Source organism: Cyprinodon tularosa, unplaced genomic scaffold (assembly GCF_016077235.1).
Source record: "Cyprinodon tularosa strain WSP-4 unplaced genomic scaffold, ASM1607723v1 ctg67, whole genome shotgun sequence".
In the NCBI taxonomy this organism is placed as follows: domain Eukaryota; kingdom Metazoa; phylum Chordata; class Actinopteri; order Cyprinodontiformes; family Cyprinodontidae; genus Cyprinodon; species Cyprinodon tularosa.
Window position 1 is genome coordinate 1,960,689 of NW_024039418.1, and position 24,583 is coordinate 1,985,271.

Consider the following 24,583-nt stretch of genomic DNA (forward strand, 5'->3'; position numbering starts at 1 on the left):
GATCATTAAGGAGTATCGAGACTCTAAAAGATGTCTTTAGCTCACAGAGCGACCAACTAAGAGCAAGAATTATACCAAAATTGTAAAAAAATTGATAAACATTTTCCATTTCAGATAAAACATGTTTTCTTCTGTCAATATTCCCCATTCCAGAACTCCTCTACTGCTGCAACAACGCTGTATTGTAAATTATAAACATGGTATTCACATCTAATTGTTGGTAGGGACTTGTCCTTATGGTCCCTATGCAAACCTACACCCACGCTTTGAAGTAATCAAACACTTAAAACACTGATTAGCTTTTAAAATAATCTCCAGTGTTTTTTTTATGATTTCTGTTTGCTAATGAGGTTGGAGGGGCTTCTTTCCATCACCCTAATATTTAACCCCCACATAGATTCTCTATTAGCTGCTATTCAGGAGTGGTTAATATTATTTCCTGTCAGAAGTACTAAAAGATTAGTTTAACCTTATTCTGCCAATAGTATGAATTAGGACTGAAACTAACGATTATTTTGCAAATCGATTAATCGGACGATTATTTTTACGATTAATCCATTAATAATCGGAGAGCCAAAGCTTCCTCAAAAAAGATTTTTTTTACAGGATTAAACCAAATGAAACTAAAACGTTTCCATCTGAGGGGTTCTGGATTGGGCTTTTTGACAGAGGAAAACTATTTTTTTTTATCTTTAATCAAAATATTTATATATTTAATTTTACAATTTTGATATAATTACTGTTCTAAGTGGGTTACCCAGTCAGCTAAAGGCTTTACAGTTGCTATACTCCAGATAACAATTCATGGATTACTGAATTAGTTGACGATTAATTAAATAAATGATTAATCCGATGAATTGTTTCAGCCCTAATATAAATACATCTAAGCTTAAAGGTTTGATTCATTAAAGAAGAATTAGAATTAGAAAGATAGATCACAGCTAAATGTTTTTTTTTATATATATATATACACAAATTTATTTTCAAAATAAAGTGGAAATTTGTCAGTTGTTTTTTTTGGTTGATCAAATGTTTATTCCAAAATCTCAAATTTAAAAATTATAAAGATTTCCAAGCAATATAGCTAAAGTTAATTTAGAATAAAATTTCCAAAAGAAACTCTGGCAGATCTTTTATTTATTTTGTTTTTAGTGGATAGGAAAATAAATCCTATTTATAATAGATTTAGCAGCAAAAAAAAAAAGGACTGGTGGTTCCTTCAGAGCGAACCAGGGAGCGCTTCAGTCCCCAAGGTCAGAAAAGATATTTGTATTGAAATGGAAGATCAAAACAGCAAGGCTAATGTTTGCAGCAATGTTGGAGAAAAACCTTTTCTGAGACATTCTATCTGGTATGTAAGAAAAATTAATTATTTTACTAAGGGAAAACAAACACTGTAATATAGTATTAATAATAGAGTAGCTGGTGGATAGCTGTTCATAAAAGAAGCAGCATCCCACAGTGTGTGTTGATGAGCTGTTGCAGTGAAACAGGGTTTCCCACCAGCCAATCACAGGTTTTGGCAGATCGAGCTGAAAATCGATTTCTGTCACCCAACAATGCTTCACCTTCGTCTCTATTTTAGTGGCTCTGCTTTTAACCCTTTATGTCATGAAACGAGGACAGATGGACCCAGTATTCAGGGAGAGACAGTCAGTAGGAAAGTTCAAAACGTTTATTTAATGATGAACAAAAGTAAAAGGGGAGCTGCTAGGATGTGAAGCACGCGGCAACTGCAGGCGGGGGGCGGGCACCGCCCAATCTCAGACACTCTGTAGTGGGAGAAACACAGGTAAGTGACCACGATCATCTGACAGAAGATTATCTGAGTTGGTCACTTACCTGGTTTAACAGTCCAGACCAAGAATGTCCCCAAGTGCTGCAGTCCCAGAGGTGATGCTGGAAGCCGATCCTGGTCAGGGATCCAGAACAGACAGGAACAGACAGGGACAGGATCCAGATCAGGCAGGAACAGAACAGGTGGCAGGATCCAGACTTCCATGCATCCACAGGCGGGTTCAGAGTCTGACAGGGTCCGAAAGCATTACCAGGTGGTCACGCACAGGAGCAGACAGGATCAGGTGCAGACGGGCAGGCTCAGTGGAAGAGGGTAGCCGAGACAGGACGTGGAACCGGAACTTGATGCAGGACCTTTAAACTGGTCTCCTCCCTGGAGCCAGGCTTACTGGATAAAAACTGAACCTCCCCACATATAGAGGCAAAAACCCAGAGGACTCCGCGGGGGAGGAACAGTGGATGATCAGGAGACGAGACAGACACAAAAAACCTCTTTCCACTGGCTGCTAGGATCCAGGACATGAACCATGAAATAAAAATAACAGACAGACTAACAAAAGACAAGTAATGATCTGGCCCTGAACGCTCAGGCTGAACTGAATATAACTAAGAGGAAACAGGTGAGAGGAATAAATGATAATTGAGGCAGGGAGGGAAAACGACAGGTGAAAGGAATGACTAATTAAGGAAGAGCAAACAGGCCAGATCATGACACTTTAAAGCCTAAATAAATAAATCATAACTATTGTAAAAGTTAAACTGGAACATTTATTTGCATCATTTTTTATACCGCAGTTTCCAGACTATGGAGGACCAGCTCTACCATATTTAAAAATAAATACATAAATAAATAAAAGCTAAATAAATAAATAAGCATGCAATTAATTGCCCCCAAAAATACAATAAACAAATAAATGTAGGTAGAAAATATGTATTTATTTATTGTCCGTTATAATCTTCAACTCTATTTATTAATTACTTATTTTAAGTATTAAGTACGTATTTTTTGGCCGTTTTTACGGTATTAGAGGCCTTAATTTTACATTTGTTTGATTATTAAAAAGGGGAAAGTATCAATGCATAGTTAGATAACATTACGTAGAAAAAAAAACGACGTTGGCTAAAACTTGCTGTTAATTTTTTATGTAATTAAATAGCTAATTTAGTAGCTCTTCTCTTAACCTTCTACATATTAATGACTGATAGTGACAGTTTTTACTGCTTGATTACAGCACAGAATGATAATTATTGTTCAGATGGCCCTTTGGATGCCAGGATTTTTAGCTTACTTGGCAACATTATGCATTAAGTTGTCTTTCTGTTTGCAAAAGAGGAAAGCAGTTTTTTTTTTACAGTGGAAACACTAATGGTTTATTATCACATGTAGGTGGACAGAAGGAAATAGACACGTACCAAAATCAGCAAGCATAACCAGTCCTCTCCTAACCTTTCACTGCTGGAAAAGTCCTTTACAGAACACATTATCTTTGACATCAACAAGAGGCTGCTGGTTGTTTTTGCTTCTCTGCCTGTCGACTCTTCCGCCCGCTTGTCTAAGTGAAAAATATGATGAATGCAGGAGACGAGTGCAGCTTGCGGCTGCTTTAGCTCCTATCCTCTCCCATCCATCAGCTCGCTCTGTCTTTCCATTTCACTCTCCTACCCCTCTCCTTCTTAGTCACACCTCTCTCCCTCCTTCATGCATTCAGCCAGCAAGTCTTCTCCTCAGCGGTTTTCTCATCTCTCCCTCCTTGTCTGTTTTTCCTTTTTTTTTCACCTCATTTCTATTCCTCTCTCACCCAACTGCTGCGTGTCACAGCATAAAGGGCCGAGTCTTTCCTGCAGCGTCCCTGCATGTAACAGACTCATGATTAGCCGACTTAAAGCGTAGGAGAACCTCGACAGGTCTCCTTATTCCCCGTCATCCTTTCACATTAAGGAGACGAGACAAGTTAACCATGAATCCACATGGACACACAAATATGCAGATGTCAGTCTCGTTTGTATCCGACCGGCGAGGTCAGGCCTTTACCTTTTAGCCTATAGAGGTGGAAATAAAATAAAAAACACACCCAGACTGATTGCTTTCTGTCGGGACTTTCCCGCTCAGTGGTGATGGGCTGATGGTGTCAGACGTGTTCACTTTTTGATCGTGTTTGTTTCTGTGTTTGTTTCAACAGCCTTTCGGTGTGAATCAGCCAGGCCCTTATGTCATGTACACCACAGTGGACTCTAATGGCTACTTGAAAAATGCCTCAGGTGAGCACTTTCCTTTTTTGGTCGTTATTTTTTAATGGTAGCTCTCCAGCCCTTTTCTAAACTGCTTCCCCCAGCGATGGAAAAACCGGCGAGAAACATTTCTCGATTTCTGAAAATGAGATTGCCTGAACTCTTTTACATAGACCTTTTAACAGCAGATGATAAACAGCCGCCTGCTTCAGCTGAAACATTAACTTTTTCTGTTGTTTGAGAGGATTTGGGGAAATTCGGTTGGAAAAAAGCAGAGGCTTTTAAAAAGTCTTCATACCCTTTAAACTTTTCCACATGTCACATTACAAACACAGACAGCAATATAGTTTTATTTCAATCTTATGTGAAACACCGACACAAAGCGGTAATGTATGTGACTTTTTCTTTTCTAAAAAATAAGAAAGCATTGTGCAAAATATGTTAATTTATCATTATTTATATATATTAGTGCTGTCAGACGATTAAAATATTTAATCACGATTAATCACATTAATGTCATAGTTAACTTGCAATTAATCGCACATTTTTATCTATTCTAAATGTCCCTTGATTTCTTTGTCACATTTTTTTTTTCTCATTTTAATGCTCTTATGAATATGGAAAAGTAGATTGGGTTGCTTTATGCAAATGTTTTTTCATGTTTAATGCAAATGTTTTTGCGAATAATATTGGCGAGACCCTCGTCCTCCACGACGTTAACAGGCCTACATGCAGTAGCCACCCATTTAGCTACGGCTGCAGTAAGTTTATTCTTAGTTAAAGTATCCATGCGCTTCTGTCTGAAATCATCCATTGTTACCTGGCTTTGACGAGGAGGCGGAGAATTCGAATCAGCTGAGTGCTTGGCCATTAAAAGAATAGTACACCCAAAACATGATTAGCCTTCATTTTCTACTCACCCCCATGCTGAACAACACTCTGGAGTACTTTTTTGATATCTCAAATGCATCTGGAGATCTGGGAGGCTTCTTGCTGTCTGCTGACATTCAAATAATGGAGGTCTATGGCGCCCGAGACAGAAAGGTCCATAAAAGTCCACAAAAAACGTGTCAATATTCCTCCATACTGCTCGTCCAATGTATTCCAAGTGTCCTGAGTGGGTAGCATCCAGAATTTACTCGAAACGAAGTCATTTAGAATGTTTTTAGAGCATAAACAGTAGTGTATAGGATTTCCTAAAAGCGCGTTCACGAGTCTACGGAAGCCGGCAGACCAAACCAGCGCATTCAGCTCGGCAAAGAACTCATGCTCTTCCTCAACACTGAAGTCCTCAGACATTTTTCTTTCGTTGTTTCTTTCTTTGCACAGGTAAACAGCGCATTTCTTCTTCTACGCTTGCATTATCGGCAGAGCAGACGCTGAATGCGCACTTTCATCTGGTTTGGTGTGCCGGCTTCTGTAGCGTCGTGAACGCGCTTTCAGGAAATCCTATACACTACTGTTTATGCTCTAAAAACATTCTAAATTACTTCGTTTCGAGTAAATTCTGGATACTACCCAAAAAAATTAAATAAAATAAAAAATGCAGAAAACAAAAAAGAATATTAAAAACAGTTACTAGACGCTGGGATGGTGTATTTAGAGTGATGTGCAGTGTTTCGTCTCTACATCACACAGCATTTTGGCCCAAAAGTTTAATTTTGGTCTTAATTGACCAAAACACCTTCTTCTTGTGCTGTTTTCCCTTACATGGTTTCTGCAAACTGCAAATGGCACTCCTTATGGTTTTCTTTTAAAAAATGCTTTCTTCTTTACACTTTTACATAGAGATCATATGTATGCATTTAATTGTCCGGTGGACATATTCGTCCAACTGAACTGTGGATCACTGTGGTTTGTTCAGTCACCACGTGCCTCTTGGCTGCATCTCTGATTAGCGCCTTCCTCTAAGTTTAGGTGGACGTCCGTGTCTTGAGAGGTTTACAGCTGTGCCAGACTCTTTACAATTCCGGATGAGCGAATGAGCAGTTCTGTGCAAGCAGCTCAGAGCTTGGGAAATCAACCTCTGAGGCTGTCACAGAGCAGTTGTATTTGTGCTGAGATGAGATCACACACAGGTGGACTCTATTTAGCCTTTAGCCATTTCTGGTGGCTAAAGGCTAGTGACAGGCCTAGCTGGAACAGTTAACAAGTAGTAAGAAAAAACAGTCTTTGTACTGATTATTGTTATAAAGTATGAGGGGTTCATCTCCATCTTTAGCATTAGTATTCCTACAATCGCAGGCGATCATGAACACTTCTATATCCCAGCTACGTAAGATTCAATTACTAAAGGAATGAAGAATGTAAAGGTGGAGAGAGACGGATGTCTTAAAAGATAAGACATGACGTTGAGGACAGCAGCCGACACTGAGGAGCGCCATATTAGCTGCATTGAACTGTTAGATTGTGGGAAGGACACGGAGCTGATGAGGACAAGATGCACTGGCAGCCTGGGGTCAGGGATATATATAGTCTGTGCTGCATAATCCCACTCTGTCAGATTTGGTTGTTTCATTTGTCTCTTGGCACAGCTGGAGTGGATACATATTTAAAGAATGAGTAGATGGATCATAGTTCAACATTATAATTATTTCCCTACCCCATAGACAGCTATAATAGTCAGGGTTGAAAGCCGTTTTCCACAGGCTGCAGACGTTCCCGATAGAGACAGAAACAGACTATACTGCAGGTCGTTTTGTGTTTTTTTTGTAGCATGACAGTTTATTCCCTATCTGTTCACCACATGGGTGTAACATGTGCAGTTAACTGGACACTGACAGCTAAAGTGGAGGAGGTGGGTGGGATTGGCGGGGGCTCTTACCACCAGCACCCACGCCTACTGCAGAGAAAACGGACAGTAATATAACATCCACCGAATGTGGAGGTGGCAGAAAGCCGTGTTTTGTTAAATTTAGGTGTTACAAAAGATCTACCTTTGGTGGAGAGGTATGAAGGGCAGAGTAGCGTTTTTTTATTTAAGCTTTAAGCTCTGATGACACTCTAAGATTTATAAAGCTGGCTGCAGGGATTTACTGCCATTCTAAAACATTACTGAGGTTGGTCAGTTTGCAGTCACCCTGCCAATCCATCCTGTGTGCATGCCGGTCAGTTTATTTGTTAGCTGCATTAAGGTTTAAAGAGACTGAAACAAAGATTTCACAAAAACCCGTAGCATCACGCTTTAGTGAACCTAGATTGGCATAGCGTATCACAATCGCTATTTCAGGTGACCCAAAGGGATACGCATTCATACTCTCACATCAATGCAGAATATGTTTATTAAGAAATACTATATAATACAAACATCAGCAGAAGCCTTAATGCGGAATACTTCACCATAAATGTTATCAGTTTGTTCAAATATAAGACAAGTACAATTTCCCTGCAAACAAATAAGATGCGCTAAAAAAAAGAAGGTAGCTGCTATTAAAATATTCATCCTCAAACATTTTGTTGGACAAAAACAAGAATTTTGGCAGGGATTTAAAAGAGAAGGAATCACACCGAAGAAATCTCTATCAGTTGTATCACATATATGAAAGCTATTTCTTTTCTTCCAGTATATCTATTTTGTTTCTATTATACTAGATGCTCAGTGTGGCAGCATGGTGTTGGTAGGATGATGCTGAGGGGTGGCTGTATATTACCATTAAAGGCATACTATGCAACATTTTTCAGTTAATTAATGTGTTCCATAACGTTTTGGATGATTAAATGAGTCATTTCAGGTCGAACAAAGGTTTTCTCGGCCGCCCTGGTGGTCTGTGGGGGAACTGCCGTACTTGCAATTGCAGGAGCCCTCGGCCCGCACCCACAGGCTCAGAAGTCTTGTGCATCGCGAGAGTCGGTCTTGCTTTACGGCGAGAACTTGGCTAACTACAATCTTTGTTATTTAGACACATGCATAACAAATAATGTATGAAAACATGCTAAATTTTCAAAATCGAAAATTGGAACAAAATAGTCACTTACCGCAGTAGACATGGTGATTCGTTGCGTTCGCCTGTCTGCTAAGCTCAAAACAACCGCGCCTGGCTTGACGGAGAAACCAGGAGAACAGCTGTGCATATTTACGTCGGTGCACTTTTACTTTCGCCCTCTGGGGGGAGCCTCGCTGGAAAATCAACACCGGTTGCATAGTATACTTTAAGTCCTGAGCCCAACCAATAATAATTGCTTGTACTTTATTGTCATTTCGTCTGATTACTTTAACTCACTGTTAGGATAACAGAGCTTCCTTAACAACAGGAAATAGAAATGTTAAAGATTGCTGCAATAACAGTAACTCCTCACAGAAATAATCACAGTTTTTCACTTGCTCTGTACTACTTAAATGGATTGTGGTGATTAATCTTCCCATAAATACAATCCTTTGCAAAAGTATTCGGCCCTGTTTAACTTTTTGACCTTTTGCCACATTTCAGGCTTCAAACATAAAGATCTAAAATTGTAATTCTTTGTGAAGAATCAACAAGTGAGACAAAATAATGAAGTTGGATGAAATTTATTGGATATTTTGAACTATTTTAACAAATAAAAAAACTGAAAAATTGGGTGTACAAAATTATTCAATCCCCTTAAGTTAATACTTTGTAGCGCAACATTTTGCTGCCATTACAGCTGCAAGTCGCAAGTCAGTTTATCACATCATGAGACTGCATTTTTTTGCCCATTCTTCCTTGCAAAACAGCTCGAGATCATTGAGGTTGGATGGAGAGCTGTTTTGAACATCAGCTTTCAGGTCTGGACTTTGACTAGGCCATTCTAACACCTGGATATGTTAATTTGTGAACCATTCCGATGTCGCTTTAGCTTTATGTTTTGGCTCTTTTTTTTTGTCGGAAGTAGGGACAGTGGTGTCGGATGTAGGAGTTTGCCCTGAAATCGAAGGGTTGACGGTTCAAGCCCCAGCTCTGACTTTCAGTGTCGTTGTGTCCTTGGGCAAGACACTTCACCTGCATTGTCTACTGATGGTGGTCAGAGAGCCCGGTGGCGCCAGTGTAAGGCAGCCCCGCTTCTGTCAGTGAGCCACCATCAGTGTGTGAATGTTTGCCTGAATGGGTGAATGAATGTAGTGTAAAGCGCTTTGGTCAAGTCTCCTGACTTGAATAAAGGCGCTATATAAGTACATGCCATTTACCAATTACCATTTACCAATTTAAATCTCCATCCCAGTCTCAGGTCTTTTGCAGACTCAAACAGGTTTTCTTCCAGAATGCTCCTGTCTTTGGCTCAATCCATCTTCCCATTAACTTTAACCATCCTCCCTGTCCCTGCTGAAGGAAAGCAGGTCCAAACCATGATGCTGCCTCCACCATGTTTGACAGTGGGGATGATGTGTTCAGTATGAGCTTAACCTTTAGCACTGTTGAAAAAAAATGTGATTTTGGTTTAATCCAACCAGAGCAGCTTCCTCGACAGGTTTGCTGTGTCTCCCAGGTTGACTGATTGTTGTCCTATTTACAGTCTCCCACCTCAGTTTTAGATCTCTACAGTTCATCCAGAGGGATCAGGGACCTTTTTACTGCATCTCAGATCAGTCTTCTCATTGTTTGAGCTGAAAGTTTAGAGGGACGGCCAGGTCTTTGTAGATCTGCAGTGGCCTGATACTCCTTCCATTTCAATACTATCACTTGCTCAGAGCTCCATGGGATGTTTAAAACTTGGGGAAGGATTTTGAATTCCAAATCCAGCATTAAACTTTTCCACAACAGTATCTGGAACCTGCATGTTCTGTTCCTTGTTCTTCATAATGCTCTCTTCTCTTTAAACAGACCTCTGAGACTATCACAGAGCAGGTGCATCTATGACATTTAGAAAACAATCAGAGGCAGGAGAAACAGTTTAAATCATTTTAATCTATATCGACCTGGTCATTTTTACTGTTTTTAATACCTCTGAGATTCCCAGAACGGTGCCCACATTTCAAACATTTTTCATGACAGAAACGGGTTAAAAACACAAAGAACAATGTATTGTTCATTTTTAGCCTTACTGTTATCTGTTCAAAGTTTTAGTCTCTCCTCAGCATGAATAATACAGGACATGTCTTGTCCTTATGAAAAATAGGCGATATTTAAACAGTTTTTATCACCTGTGTATAGTTTTAGTTCAGGTTTGAAATACCTTTCTGATACCTAAAGTTGCTAACTTCCAGCCTTCTTCACTCAGCAGCAGCTCTACTCTGAAGAGCGTTGTTTGTCAGCAGGTTTGTTTTATTTACTGATCAAAATTCAGGAACATTTTGAGTTTCTAAATGGCTGGTCACCATTTAGAGCCAAAGAAGCTGAAAACCATCCTCCTCCGTCACATGATTGTTTATTGCAATCAATGAGTGTATGTTTTTTGTAATTTTTATCACCTAATGCAAAATGTATTTGAGGTTCAGACTGCATTTTTTCTTTTAGTAATTCTCATAGTAATGACAAGGACTTCAAAGCAAAGTTCAGATGATAATTATTATGATTTGTTGCGTAAAAAATGTTTCAAAATCTTAAGATTTGGGACTAATGGAATATCTATGCCACTTTTTTCCAATGAATTGTATCTTTTTTCAGATTTTCTGTTTTTGCAAAAGAGAAACATAATTATTTTAAACACTTTCCTGCTATAAATGTCGTCGATCACAACATCCTCTTATACACGTTTACCAGTTTGAAAAAAGAGGGCACAAAAAAGGGGAAGAAGAGTTGCCAACGGCTTTGCTGGAACAACTCCCAAGACCCCTCATTTAACAGACATAGAGTGCTAGCGGGGAGCTGCCTGCCTGCCTGTCTGCCTGCCTGTGTGTAGATTTATTCTGTAGCTTGTGGCTCAGGAAGCCGCTACTGAGAATGCCTGAAATGAGCAATGACAAACGGAGCACACAAACACACACCATGAAACGTGGCTCTTTGCTGGGGTCCAATGTTCTTCACTTACCCTTTACCCTCCTGAAGGGAAGAAAGGAAACAAAAAGGTAATAAAGCACTTAGAGGAAACTGTCAAAAGAAGGAAAGAAAGAGGTAGTATATCAAAAGGTTAAGTATATTAGTGTCAAAGCAGAAAGTAGTAGTTTGAATAAACGTAGATAATGATCTGAAGTATTTTTAGTGTCGCAAAACCTACGGATCAAAAGCCCACAGATGCCCCTTCTGCTAATTACCGTATCATACAGGTACATTATGAGGTATGCAAATGTTTTAATGTCATGATTGGGCAAACGGCAAAGGTCAATAGCAGCACTGTGAATTATATCCGCATCCATGCACAGCCTTTAACTTTAAAACATTATGTTTATAACAGACTCATGCAGTATCTTGCAGTCTTACATCTTTCTTATTCACCTCAGCTACCTTTTCAGAAAATAATTCAGACAACCTGACTTTTTCAGGTGGAAAAAGGTGATAGTTTTGGAACAATTTGCTACTAACTGCACCTTTTACTCAGCCATACTTTTTGTAGGGCTTGTAGTAATGGCCTCGCTCCACCCTGGTAACTGCTGTGCTTGAGTTCTGGGTAAAAGTTGGCATTTAAAGCAAATGGCAGCTGTCTCTGACACAGCACTGCCACACGTTACATTTTCAAAGAATAGCCTTTCGCCATATTATTTTATTCCCATTCTATAATTTTACCCTAACAGTGTCTTCATGTTAAACTTTTCGGTTTCCTATAACGACCGATCTCACTTCAGATTAACTGATGAGATTAATGCAACAAAGTTAGCAAAGCACGTGTTTAACCCCTTGTTTACCTACTTGCAGGTGTGTAAAGGGCGAAAATTCTCTAGCACTAAACAAGAAGAAACCGATTACATTCAATAACAATTCAGTTCAGTTTATTTATAGAGAACATGTCAGTTCAATGCACTTTATAGAGACAATTTCATCAGATAATCCAGTCAGATTGGTTCAAACGAAGTAGTAACGAAAGTTACTACCGTAACTACGGTTCTATGAATCCCAGATGACCGCCAGAGTGCTTGGTCCCTCGGAATCTCTGCTTTCGCGAGAAGATTGAGGGATTGATTGCCGGGTGCCACGTGACTATATAGAGTCACGTGGGTCCCCGGCAGGTCACAGCTGACTTTGTTGTCATTAATACTCGACCTGCGCATGCGCAAGAATGATCATTCAGTGCTTGAAGCACCGCCTCTGGCGGTCAGTAGGGATGAAATAGAACCAGCTGATTGCATCGAGCCACTGACTTGCAGGACACGCTATACCTGGATGAGCATGTGACAACAGTAGACATTCGCCTCCATTTTGTCGAATCTACAGTAATCCCTCACAAGGAGCATGCATGTAGCGACAGTGGAGGGAAAAACTTTATTATAACAGGGAGAAACCTCCAGCAGAAAAGGTAAAGGCAAACCAAGCCCCTCTGTTGGCTCTGTCTAGGAAAATGTCGGGTTCATAAAATGTAGGTTTTTGCTTAATAAGAACTAAAATACACAATTTATGGATACAATTCCTGCAGGAAGGAGAGACATACTGTCTCCGACTGAACCTACTCTACAGAGCGTTTTATTAACAGAACATGCCACATGGTTACAAACAGAGTATTGTTCTGACAGAACAATTGATCAGTTCATGAAGACAGAATGCTCCATCAGAATGACAAGGCAGGATGGTCTCCTGACTGAATCATGACACAGGAGTGGAGCATCCCCTCACACAAATGTTTTATAAGCACACATTGATTTTATAATCATCACTGAATAAACCTAACAGAAAGAAACAGTTAAATAGACAAAATTATCTAGCAGAGGGCTATGTCTTGGAGAGAAACAGGAACAAACACTGAAAAACAGACCAACTCTATCATCTAGAGCCAAAGGTGTTGGTGGCAGCAGCCCAGCTGATATCTATCTGTAGGTTGGAGCCACAGCCATATAGGAACAACAAATGATGTTCATCAGACCAACAACATATCCCTTTTGTATTAGGGAACTAAAAAATAATACTATAAAAAAGATTTTTAAGACTGTAAGCTGAATCCAGTATTTCATAGGGACACCTGTAGGAAATGGCAGCGTTCAAATCATTGGAAGTGCTGCTGATCTACACTGTTGCACCATGTTTTCTGACTTTTAGTAAGTGCTGGAAGTCAATGACTCGATGCAGTCGGTAGGCTTCCGTAGACAGAAAGGCTTTTATTTGTTTGTCTTCTTACATCTGCAAACTTTTGTGCCAGAAGCCCCTGGTGACACAGTCGTGATTCATTCTTGGGTTTCTTACTTTTCAGTCAAAGACTTTAACCAATTTACCACGGAGACGTAACACAGAAAGGCCTTTACAGGGCTTGATGTTAACCATCGCCCGATCTCCCGGGGCAAGTAGTTTTTATTGTCGGGAGAGTACAGATTTCATTGCGTTTGCCCACCGGGCAAGTGCAATGATCGCAAAAAAAAAAAAGATTTAGCACTCAAAATTGCTTTAAAATCAACGACATTCGGTGAAAACGACCCAGAAACGTTGCCGGCACCATTTTTGTTGTTTTGTACACATTCTCACGTGATTTGAAAAAGCAGGGTGATTATCCTAGCCTGGGAGCCATTCCGAAGTTAGTCCCACCCACAACGTTTGAGGTCGGGAAGTTCGGTCTGGCATTGCTCAATAGTAGTGCAAGTATGCTCGCACAATATCTGGCGGGCCAATCAAATTGTCAGGGCGGGCTTTATACGATGATGGACAGATGATCAACAGTAACGTAATTTACCACGTCACCAAAGCGCGCTTGGGTGACAACAACAATGGCTGCCGCTGGAGAGTTGAGGTGAGTAGATTCTGCTATTAGGTCTGTTCTAGAAGATATCGACAGCAAATTAATTTTAAAAGAGGAGCAGAGAAACGCGATCAAGGCTCATCTTCTTATTCTAGGCGTGCAACTGCACGCTTTGATTTTTGTTGACAACAACTATGCGTCGCTTAACATACGTCACGCACTCCGTTGCTCTTATTGCTTGTAGGTCTATCCAATTGAGTGCAGAGGCATTTCTTTTCCTGGTTCGTTCGAAACACGCCCCATAATCACAGCTCTATGGAGCAGTATCAGACTCATTCTGACTAGAATTGAGTAGGACTACGGCAGGCTATGATTTTCCGCCAGATGGCGTGATTTTTGTCCACCTAGCGATAATTTTGATGTAGTTACCAAAACGACAAACGGCTGCATTTATTTTGTTAGGGAAAACTAATCCTGAGTCAGTTAAAAGTCAGGGAATTCTGAAATGATGTCAGACTGTGGAAACCCTGTATAAAATAACTATGTATAATGATTCTCTAGAAAAGTCACATTATATTAATAGCATTATCTTGTATAAACACACCGTGACTCTAAGATAAGTTATTCATTTGTGACATTGACTTCTGTCTTGTGATTTATTTTAAGTTTTTAACCTGTCAAGTTTTTTTTTTTAGATTTTTAACATTACAATTTATATTTTTCCAAGCACACAACAGTTTAAAGCAAAGTTTAGTTTGAAAAGAATGTGCAGGAAGGATTGAAAAGCATGTTAACACGGTAATGTAGGCTTGGGTTTATTATCTGACGCATGCAGATACACACCAGGAACCTGGAAACTTAGAAAATACTGAATTACAAAAAACATTTAAAAAACAAACATGTTTCATTGATATATATACAAAAATGAATATTAGGAACTATATTTATCAAACATTATACTGGGCAAGTAAAAATTGTTTCTGGGAAAATGAAATGTGAAAGTCACTTGCCTAAAGGGCAAGTGGTAAAAATCCTTAACATCAACCCTGCCTGACGTAGTCCTACTCAATTCTAGTCAGAATATGAGTCTGATGCTGCTCCATAGAGCTGTGATTATGGGGCGTGTTTTGAACGAACCAGGAAAAAAAATGCCTCTGCACTCAATTGGATAGACCTACAACCAATAAGAGCAACGGAGTGCGTGACGTATCTTAAGCGACGCATAGTTGTTGTCAACAAAAATCAAAGCGTGCAGTTTCACGCCTAGAATAAGAAGATGAGCCTTGATCGCGTTTCTCTGCTCCTCTTTTAAAATTAATTTGCTGTCGATATCTTCTAGAACAGACCTAATAGCAGAATCTACACACCTCAACTCTCCAGCGGCAGCCATTGTTGTTGTCACCCAAGCGCGCTTTGGTCACGTGGTTGATTACGTTACTGTTGATCTTCTGTCCATCATCGTATAAAGCCCGCCCTGACAATTTGATTGGCCCGCCAGATATTGTGCTAGCATACTCGAGCTACTATTGAGCAATGCCAGACCGAACTTCCCGACCTCAAACGTTGTGGGCGGGACTAAGTTTGGAATGGCACCCAGGCTACTGTTTTACTACTTGGCAAAAAAAAAAATCATCTTTATTGAATTGGAGATTCCTTCCTTGGTTTTCTCAAAGTTTTGCACAGCTGATGTTTCAACTAAAGAGTTATTTTCTTCAGGCGACTGCTAATCGAACCGCCACCTCCTGTGTCCATATGTCTGTTTGTCACCTAGACATCTGCGCCAGGGTGGATACTCTCTGACTTTGGGTGTGCTAGTGAGTGAGGATGTGTGTGGATGTTGTGCCATGCCTCTTACTAAGCAGGGTGGATGGATGAGTCGGGACTGTGCTTCTGACAACACCACACCTCATTATCAACAAAATCCTGCTGAGTCTCCGAGAGGGAGAGGTGGAAAGTCAGCAGGTGGGATTGTGGAGATGAATAGTTGATGGTATTCATTAAGAACCTTTTGAATCATCTCTCTCATTCTGTGGATACTAAATTATGCTGAGCAGGAAAAATCACCGCAGGGTAATTCTTCCCTGTTCCCAGTACATACATTGCAGTGTAACAGTTTGCTTTGGATTTAATTCTCATTATCGCTGGTAAACTGAATTTTGCTGAATTAGAAAGCAGATTTATCCGGTTGATTTCAGGAAAAAAAGACTATAGTGTAAATTCAGTTTCATTTTATGCAGTGTGTGTTCGGACCTGGTGCTGTCCTGCCACTGAACAAGATCATAAATGTCACCTTTGAAGAACAAATGGAAAGCAGCGTTAGTGATGCCCCCTCCTGTAATAGAGGCAAAGGGATGAGGGGAGACTCTGCTCACTGTCAGCAGCAGAGTCACCACCTGCAGCTCCAGTTTTAATGAGTTTGTTTTGAGGCTAACAAAGATAAAAATAGGTCTTTAAAAATACTGTAAGTGTAGACTAGTTTAGTTTAATGCCATATAAGTTTGTTGTACATGTTTGAGTTTTTCTTTTGTATAAAGGGGCCCGTAAGATTGATGGGTTAAAGGGAAAAAGAGATCAAGCAAGTCAAATTGTTCTGAAGAGAAAATATGTCAAATCATGTGTAGTATGTGAGTCCTAAAACAGAGCTAAGTTTTGCTAATATAGAAAACATCTTTATGAAGTTAAATTTGTATTGTAACAAAAATAAAGGAGAATAGAGGCGAGTTTCAGCATCAGATTCTAACCTGTGAGATAAACACTGCAGTAAAACACGTAGCTCTCTGGCAGCTGCTCTACCACCATTAATTACCCACACAGAGCATCTGAGTGCAGAAGCAAGCATGCAGCGTATCACTCACCGCAGTGTTGGGAGATTTACGAGGAACAATTGACTGCAATACAGTTACCGAGTAATCAGCAGCCTTTCATCCACTCATCACTAGATAGCTTCTTTATTTTGCATACTTTGTATATTTCAAACAAAGAGCTGAATAACCACCAAATGCAGCCACACATTTTGGTGACTTTGGTGCTGGTGAATATCTCCAGCAGCCTATTACCCCATTTACGCTACCCTTGAAAAACCGTGCCGAGACCGGTCCGAGCTCAGTAACTGAGATAACTTATCGTGTGTAAATGGAAAGCAAACTGAACCGAACCGAGCTAACTGCAGACCAGTTCCAGAGGTGGGCTCGGCTTGGTTTTTCCCTGGCTCGGTTCTCTGATAACAAGAGCGCATGAGCAGAACGCGTCATCTCCGTCTGGCTGCACATCGCGATTCACACTCCATTCCAGTAGATGGCGGTTGTGCCCCTCCGGAAAAAAGAAGAAGAACAACTTCTTCTTCAACTATAAAAAACAATCGAAATCTTTTCAACACAACATTTTAAATAAAGGCATTTTAAATAATAACACCGAAGTACAGCAATAATAATCAAGCATAACTTTCTGAATGTGACGGGCGCCGCCATTTTGATTCCCTCCTTCTTCGTCTGCTTCTTGTGTTTTATGGCGGTTGGCAAACAACTTTTGGTGCATTACCGCCACTAACTGCTTGATTTCCTCCTTCAATACCGGCAGTAATACCGCAGATCGTCACTAGGGGGCGAGGAACCGAGATAGCGTGATGTGTAAACGGTCATCAGAACGGTCGGCATGGATCGGTTTTTCTTTTATTTTTTATTTTTTTTATTTTTTTTTTTTTTTTGGATCGGTTTTTCAAGGGTAGTGTAAATGGGGTAAATGGGTGAGAGACATGGTACAACCTGCACAGGTAGCCAGTCTATGTAGGCAAGTTCCTGCAGAAAGACCTTAGGGCGGTGGTTAAATGCCGCTCCTTTATGCTGCAAGACAAGAGGGCTTCACGGTGGGGCTACCAGTGCAACAATAGGGTATATTCTAAACTCCTCAGTGTTTTCACCCCATCTATCTTTTGTGTAGAGGCCTCTTCATTCAATAACCACTACAGAAAGAAAATAAGTATAATACATAAAGTTGGATACAAAAACAAATAAACTATTTATAGAATAATTTACAGTCTTGAATTAGTTAAATAAAGAACAGCACAGATGATGTAAAAAGAAGACATAATCTAAACGGTAACTGTTTACAGTATGAGACAAAGGTTATAGATTAAGAGAAGATAAGAATTAAGATTAATTATAACCAGCATTCTGGATATAGAAATTAAGCGAATGTAAAGAGAAGGTATGACAAACTATTTTTGATAGAAGACAAAGCATACATACAAATTCATCAATGTTTAGAATATTGTCAGATTAGCTGAGTTTCTATATTTTTCAAAGCTGTAAAATTTTGAAATGAGTTTTAAAACTTTAATGCTTGTTTAGCTGATGCCGCATGTATTGTCCATTATTATACGTGCTGCAGCCTCTCTTGGAGTGGAAGTGAATGAGGTCTTCAGCTTACGGTATCGGGTCAAATGAAGATTTCACAACAATTTCAGCACATATATAGCTCATTATCTGCTTTGTAATGCTAGAAACTGGTTAAAATATTTTTATAGAAGAAAACAAAGCTGGTTAGCTGATTGGCCTATGTTGGTGATAGACGGGCCAAATAAACCAATCAGATCAACGAAGCATGTGACGTACTAACAGAGCGACGACGAAAACACAACCACGAGATCAAACTCTTGCCGAAACCCGTCGGGAGAAGAGCAAAAACATCTTTTCCTCTGAGAAAAGCCTCCAGAGCAGTGTTTTGCTCTTCTTTCAGTGAAGAAATACTCTGTAATTCCGATAAAACTTACTCGATAGCCACGCTAACGCTAGTTTCATCGGCTGAAGCCGCCATGTTCTTTAGACTGAACTGTCGCGCTTCTCGTTGCGTCACACCTGAACCCGCCTCAAACCAACGCTGATTGGACGTTCGTTTGGTGAACGGCTCCAAATTTTCTTTAAGGGAGAGTCTCCAGACTGATCTGCGAGTGAAACCTTGAAAGCTCGCGAGATCAGGATGGTCTCACGAGGCTACAACATTACTGGCTCCGAGTAAAATTGTGTCTGACACTTTTTGCATATACAAAAGCAGGTGAGTGAATTTAGTACATAAAAAAGGTGAAAAACTGAGGCATTTTTATACCAAACATATATAATAAGCCCATGCTGTCAGTAAGTAAGTAAGAGACGCAAGCTTGCGTTAAACATTAGCAAGCAGCGTATTAATGGGGGTAAAAAACCAAATGGTTTGTTACTTTGGTAGAGATGAAAAATCAGAAACTCTTTAGTACTTTATTGTCTTTGGGAATATAATAATTAACTGTGTTTCATCGCATAAAAACTTCAAATTAGGTGTATCTAAATTTTATGTTTCCCACTTACGCAATAAGATTTTATTGTATGTTTTTTTTTTTACACAATTCCCATGTCAGCAATGCCCTCCTAATGTAATACTGGTAAACTTAACAGAGAAAGAGACACAGCTGCTCCTGCAGGGCAGGGCCGTTTCTGTTTTGGACCGATCATGAACCCTGATTGGTGAGTTACTAACGATGCTCTTGGACTTATAGAGAGATGAGTCATGTTGAGTTGGTATGTCCCAACTTTGGTTAGCCTTGACAGACTTTAGCCTTAGTTTCTTCATTTTAGATAAGAGGTTCTGCTTCTGCTGAGGTCTCATGCTGCTGTAACCCATCTTCAAAGTTCAATGTTTTGCACTTTCAGAGATGCCGTTTCACATACCGACCTCTGCAACAGTGAGGCATTTTTAATCTGTTTACTGGATATTTTCTCTTTTTATCAGACATTCTCATCCAGGGGATTGAATTCTGCAAGTCAACAACTCAATGCAGTTTGCTAAGTTTCCTTAGAAATTTTTAACCAATCAGTCTGTATGATTTGATTTGATTGAGTCTGTTGAGTGCATTTAAGATGACATGTGTTGCGATTTGGTGCTATATAAAAAAAAAAAAAAGACTTGAATTAAATCCTCTATAACCATCTCTGCTATCCTCTATAAATGGCAGAGATGGTTGAGAATGAAAAGCAGATCGTCAGTTTATGAAATACTGGCACATACCTCGATCAAATCTCCTTCCCTCCTCATTTGATGTCTGCTTTAAACATCAGCAAGTCGTCTTCACCACATCTAGATAAGTGCAATGAGTTGTTGCCATGTGACTGGCTGTTTGAAAGCAGATAAACAGTGTAAACAAACAACAAATGTGTGAAGCTAATATGCCTGTAGCACATTTGTACATCTGCCTTTCGTTTTAATAGAAAAATATGCAGATATAAATGAATTTACGCTCCAGAATTACTATCTTGTAATTTGACAATGTAGCATAGACAATTCCATAATGAGTGTCTTTACTCTGTGATAGTGTAATATAGCCCATTAGGGGTGGCAGATTCATTTTATTTTTAATACATTTCCTGCACACCCTCTGCATCGCACTTCATTGACTGTGTGTGAAGCTAAAAGGACATTAGAACGCAATTTATTTTAAAATACAACAAACATAAGGAGACGTTACTTGGTTCCACCAGGGATTGAAGTAAAAGAGCTGATGTTTACTAAATTGGAAGGCTATCATGCTAGCCATGTGAAAACTCAAAGAAGGCAAAGCTAAATACTGAGTTCAGTACAACGGTTGCCTGAAAGATATTTCCTCAAAACGCCAACATTCATTCACCAAATACAACACCAAGACGAAGAGATAAAATGACATTAGATGTTGCGCATTAGATATACACTACCGTTCAAAAGTTTGGGGTCACCCAAACAATTTTTTGTTTTCCTGAAAAGTCACACTTATTCACCACCATACGTTGTAAAATGACTAGAAATAGAGTCAAGACATTGACAAGGTTAGAAATAATGATTTGTATTTGAAATAAGATTTTTTTTACATCAAACTTTACTTTCGTCAAAGAATCCTCCATTTGCAGCCATTACAGCATTGCAGACCTTCTAGCTGTTAATTTGTTGAGGTAATCTGGAGAAATTGCACCCCACGCTTCCAGAAGCAGCTCCCACAAGTTGGATTGGTTGGATGGGCACTTCTTGCGTACCATACGGTCAAGCTGCTCCCACAGCAGCTCAATGGGGTTCAGATCTGGTGACTGCGCTGGCCACTCCATTACCCATAGAATACCAGCTGCCTGCTTCTGCTCTAAATAGTTGTTGCACAATTTGGAGGTGTGTTTAGGGTCATTGTCCTGTTGTAGGATGAAATTGGCTCCAATCAAGCGCTGTCCACTGGGTATGGCATGGCGTTGCAAAATGGAGGGTTAGCCTTCCTTATTCAGAATCCCTTTTACCCTGTAGAAATCTCCCACCTGACCAGCACCAAAGCAACCCCAGACCATCACATTACCTCCACCGTGCTTAAAAGATGGCGTCAGGGATTCTTCCAGCATCTTTTCATTTGTTCTGTGTTTTAAAGACATTCTTCTTTGTGATCCAAGCATCTCAAACTTGGATTCATCCATCCACAACACTTTTTTCCAGTCTTCCTCTGTCCAATGTCCAGTGTTCTTTTGCCCATCTTAATCTTTTTCTTTTCTTGGCCAGTCTCAGATGTGGCTTTTTCTTTGCCACTCTGCCCTGAAGCCCAAAATCCTGCAGCCGCCTCTTCACTGTAGATGTTGACACTGGTGTTTTGCGGGTACTATTTAATGAAGATGCCAGTTGGGGACCTGTGAGGAGTCTGTTTCTCAAACTAGAGACTCTAATGTACTAATCTTCTTGCTCAGTTGTGCAACACGGCCTCCCACTTCTTTTTCTACTCTGGTTAGAGCCTGTTTGTGCTCTCCTCTGAAGGGAGTAGTAAACACCGTTGTAGGAAATCTTCAATTTCTTTGCAATTTTTCACATGGAATAGCCTTCATTTCTAAGAACAAGAATAGACTGTCGAGTTTCTCTTCTTCTGGCCATTTTGAGCGTTTATTGACCCCACAAATGTGATGCTCCAGAAACTCAATCTGCTCAAAGGAAGGTCAGTTTTGTAGCTTCTGTAACGAGCTAAACTGTTTTCAGATGTGTGAACATGATTGCACAAGGGTTTTCTAATCATCAATTAGCCATTAGGAGCCAATGAGCAAACACATTGTACCATTAGAACACTGGAGTGATAGTTGCTGGAAATGGGCATCTATACACCTTTGTAGATGATGAAATTGGCTGTGACGTCATCCTGGAAAGAAACATCAGCTGTGCTGCTTCCATCAACACCCTTGTTTATAGATGTTGGAGATCGGCCTGTTTTCCAGTGTAGTCCTGTTTCTCTGACCGTGACTGAGTGGATTTGCTCTCTTCGTCCTCTGGCATGGGAGCTGCCTTGGAGCTCTGCCTGGCTGTGTGTTTCCTGGACGGGGCCGCCTTTTACAGCTGCTTTTTGTATCTCTGCTTCTGTCTCCTTGAACCCCAGTCGGCCTCAGCAGATGGCCGCTCACACTGAGCCTGGTTCTGCTGGAGGTTTCTTCCTGTTAAAAGGTATTTTTTCCTCTCCACTGTCGCTACAAGCATGCTTAGTGTGAGGGATTGTATTTGAGTCAATGAGTCGATGCAATCAACTGGTTTTCCTTAGATAGAAAACTTTGTATCAATTTGACTGTATGATCTGGTTGAACTGTAAAGTGCCTTGAGATGACATGTGTTGTGAATTTGGCGCTATATAAATAAACTGAATTGAATTGAATTGAATAGATATTGCACCAAAAACCAGACATTTGCAGCTAGAATAGTCATTTACCACATTAGCAATGTATAGAGTGTATTTCTTTAAAGTTATGACTAGTTTAAAGTTATCTTCATTGAAAAGTACAGTGCTTTTCCTTCAAAAATAAGGACATTTTAACGCACTGGATGCAGGGAACGCAGCAGGCGGTTGATTTACCACAGTGTTATATTCAAAAGGTCCTGTAGAGGGAGTGCCACTGGAAAAATTTGTTGGTGCCACTTTAACTTACCTTAGAGGACTGCATACTCTGATTAAACTATCTAAGAATTAGTTGAACACTTTAAGTCTATTTATGAAGCTAACATCATTATTGTTGGGAAAAATAGAGAAACAGTGAGAGAGGGACATCTCAGTGACATCTCAGCATAATGTGGCATAACTGATCCAGTAGAACGGCGACATATACACCTAACAACAGAGTTAAAAAACTAAAGTCAAAGATGTGTCAAAACATCATTCATCATTAATTTATCCCATTTCTTCATCTTTAGACCCAGTTGATGTGTTTTTTAATTTATGAACTAAAATGTCACACTTGAAACGGTGTGACAGCGGGTTTCTGTATTCATTCTCATAATATTTTGATTTGCAACCAGAGTTTATTTTTCTACTAAAACCTACAGATGTATGTCAAATGTTGACGTTTGTTTGGAAAATCGTTTATTCTCTAGAGGAGCAGACATTTAGAACAGAACTCTGTTGTTTTCAGACCTCTGATTTTGGTCTTATTCTGTCAAAGCCTTTTCAGATTAAAGGGGGTTCAAAACTAAACTGATATTCGCTTTTTGTTTTGCAAATAAACTTTAGTGTTCCAGTGAAAATATATCTTACATTTTATGTGTGTTGTTGTTCTTTCACATGTGATGTCTCATCCAACTGAAGCCTGCGTAATTACTCAGCGTAAAACTCTATATAACAATGCATAATGGATGAGAAGCAAGCAATGCAAAGATAAGGACGTGGCATGCCGATAATTAGAAAAGCAGCATAAATGTAGAAATATTATCATGGAAAATAAGAAGTGAAGATTCCTTTTTTTTTTCCTGCAGCTACTCTTGCAGTGCAGTTAATATCTCACCTATGCACTGCAAAAAATGTTAATCTAATTTAGTAATTATTTCTTAAAATAAGTGGGGTTTTTTCTTAAATTGAGCAGACACTTTGCCAATGGAATAAGACCATTAACATATAAAATAAGAAAAAACAACTAAAGTCTCTTATTTCAAGTGCATAATATCTAATTATCTTATTTTAAGGGTAAAAATGCTGATTCCATTGGCAGATAATCTTATTTTCCGGGTTAAATTAAGGATGAATACACTTATTTTGACATTTTTACTCGTTTGTAGAATGTTTTTGCAGTGTGATGCAATGAAGACACATTTTTTAGGTTAGAAAAATACATTAACTGCCCTTAATCAGTGTACAATTGTTTTCCTTCCTTATATTCTTGTACCGTATCTTTGATTTGTAAGACCACAGAAAAGGCTGTATGGATGCAGAGATTTACCTTCCCAACCAGCAATTTCTTTTTAGTTTTTAATGAGAGTGATCAGGAGTGACGACGGCTCTGCGTTCACATCCACGCCAGAGCCGCGTTGTTGCCATCATCACCTAGTCGCAGGTGTTTCCATGCTTCACTGCTGTTGTGTTTAAGAGGCTGAGCAAAGCAGGACAGAGCAGCCATGAAGCCCAAATGGGTCCTCTGGCTAAATCACGTCACACAGAGAGATGCACGACGTCAGAAACACATTTGATCTCAGTCAGTTTCCAGATCTTGGCATCATTGTGCTGGCACACTGACGGGAGGGGGGGGGCTCTTCTGGCGAGGTGTCCTGTGTGTGTTCATCTGCTCTTCTGTCCCTCACGGCGCCTTCCTATATCTCACCAATTTGCTTCCTTTATCACCATCGAGGGAGCAAATGGTTTCTATAGCGACAGGAAATAGGAGTTTTATTTTGTTTCTGTTAGTTTTGAAACCCTTTGGAGCGAGATAGTGAGTGATCACCTGTGTTTCTACGCCACAGCTAAACCAAACTAATGACAACAGCATCATCCTGGATTCATTTTCATCATCATCCTTCACTGCAAAAAAACTAAATCTAGATAAGTCCTTTTTTTTCTTAAAATAAGGACATTTTTTCTTGA

At 39.7% G+C, this 24,583-nt stretch overlaps 1 protein-coding gene across 1 annotated transcript in view; it reads left to right on the plus strand.

The window, feature by feature from the left end:
• Positions 1-24,583, plus strand: part of itfg1 (integrin alpha FG-GAP repeat containing 1) — a 282,738-nt gene that overhangs the window by 207,243 nt on the left and 50,912 nt on the right. Inside the window, exon 14 of the mRNA XM_038267323.1 lies at positions 3,978-4,056. Within this exon, the coding sequence (XP_038123251.1) occupies positions 3,978-4,056 (79 nt within the window). The remainder of the gene's footprint in view (positions 1-3,977; positions 4,057-24,583) is intronic.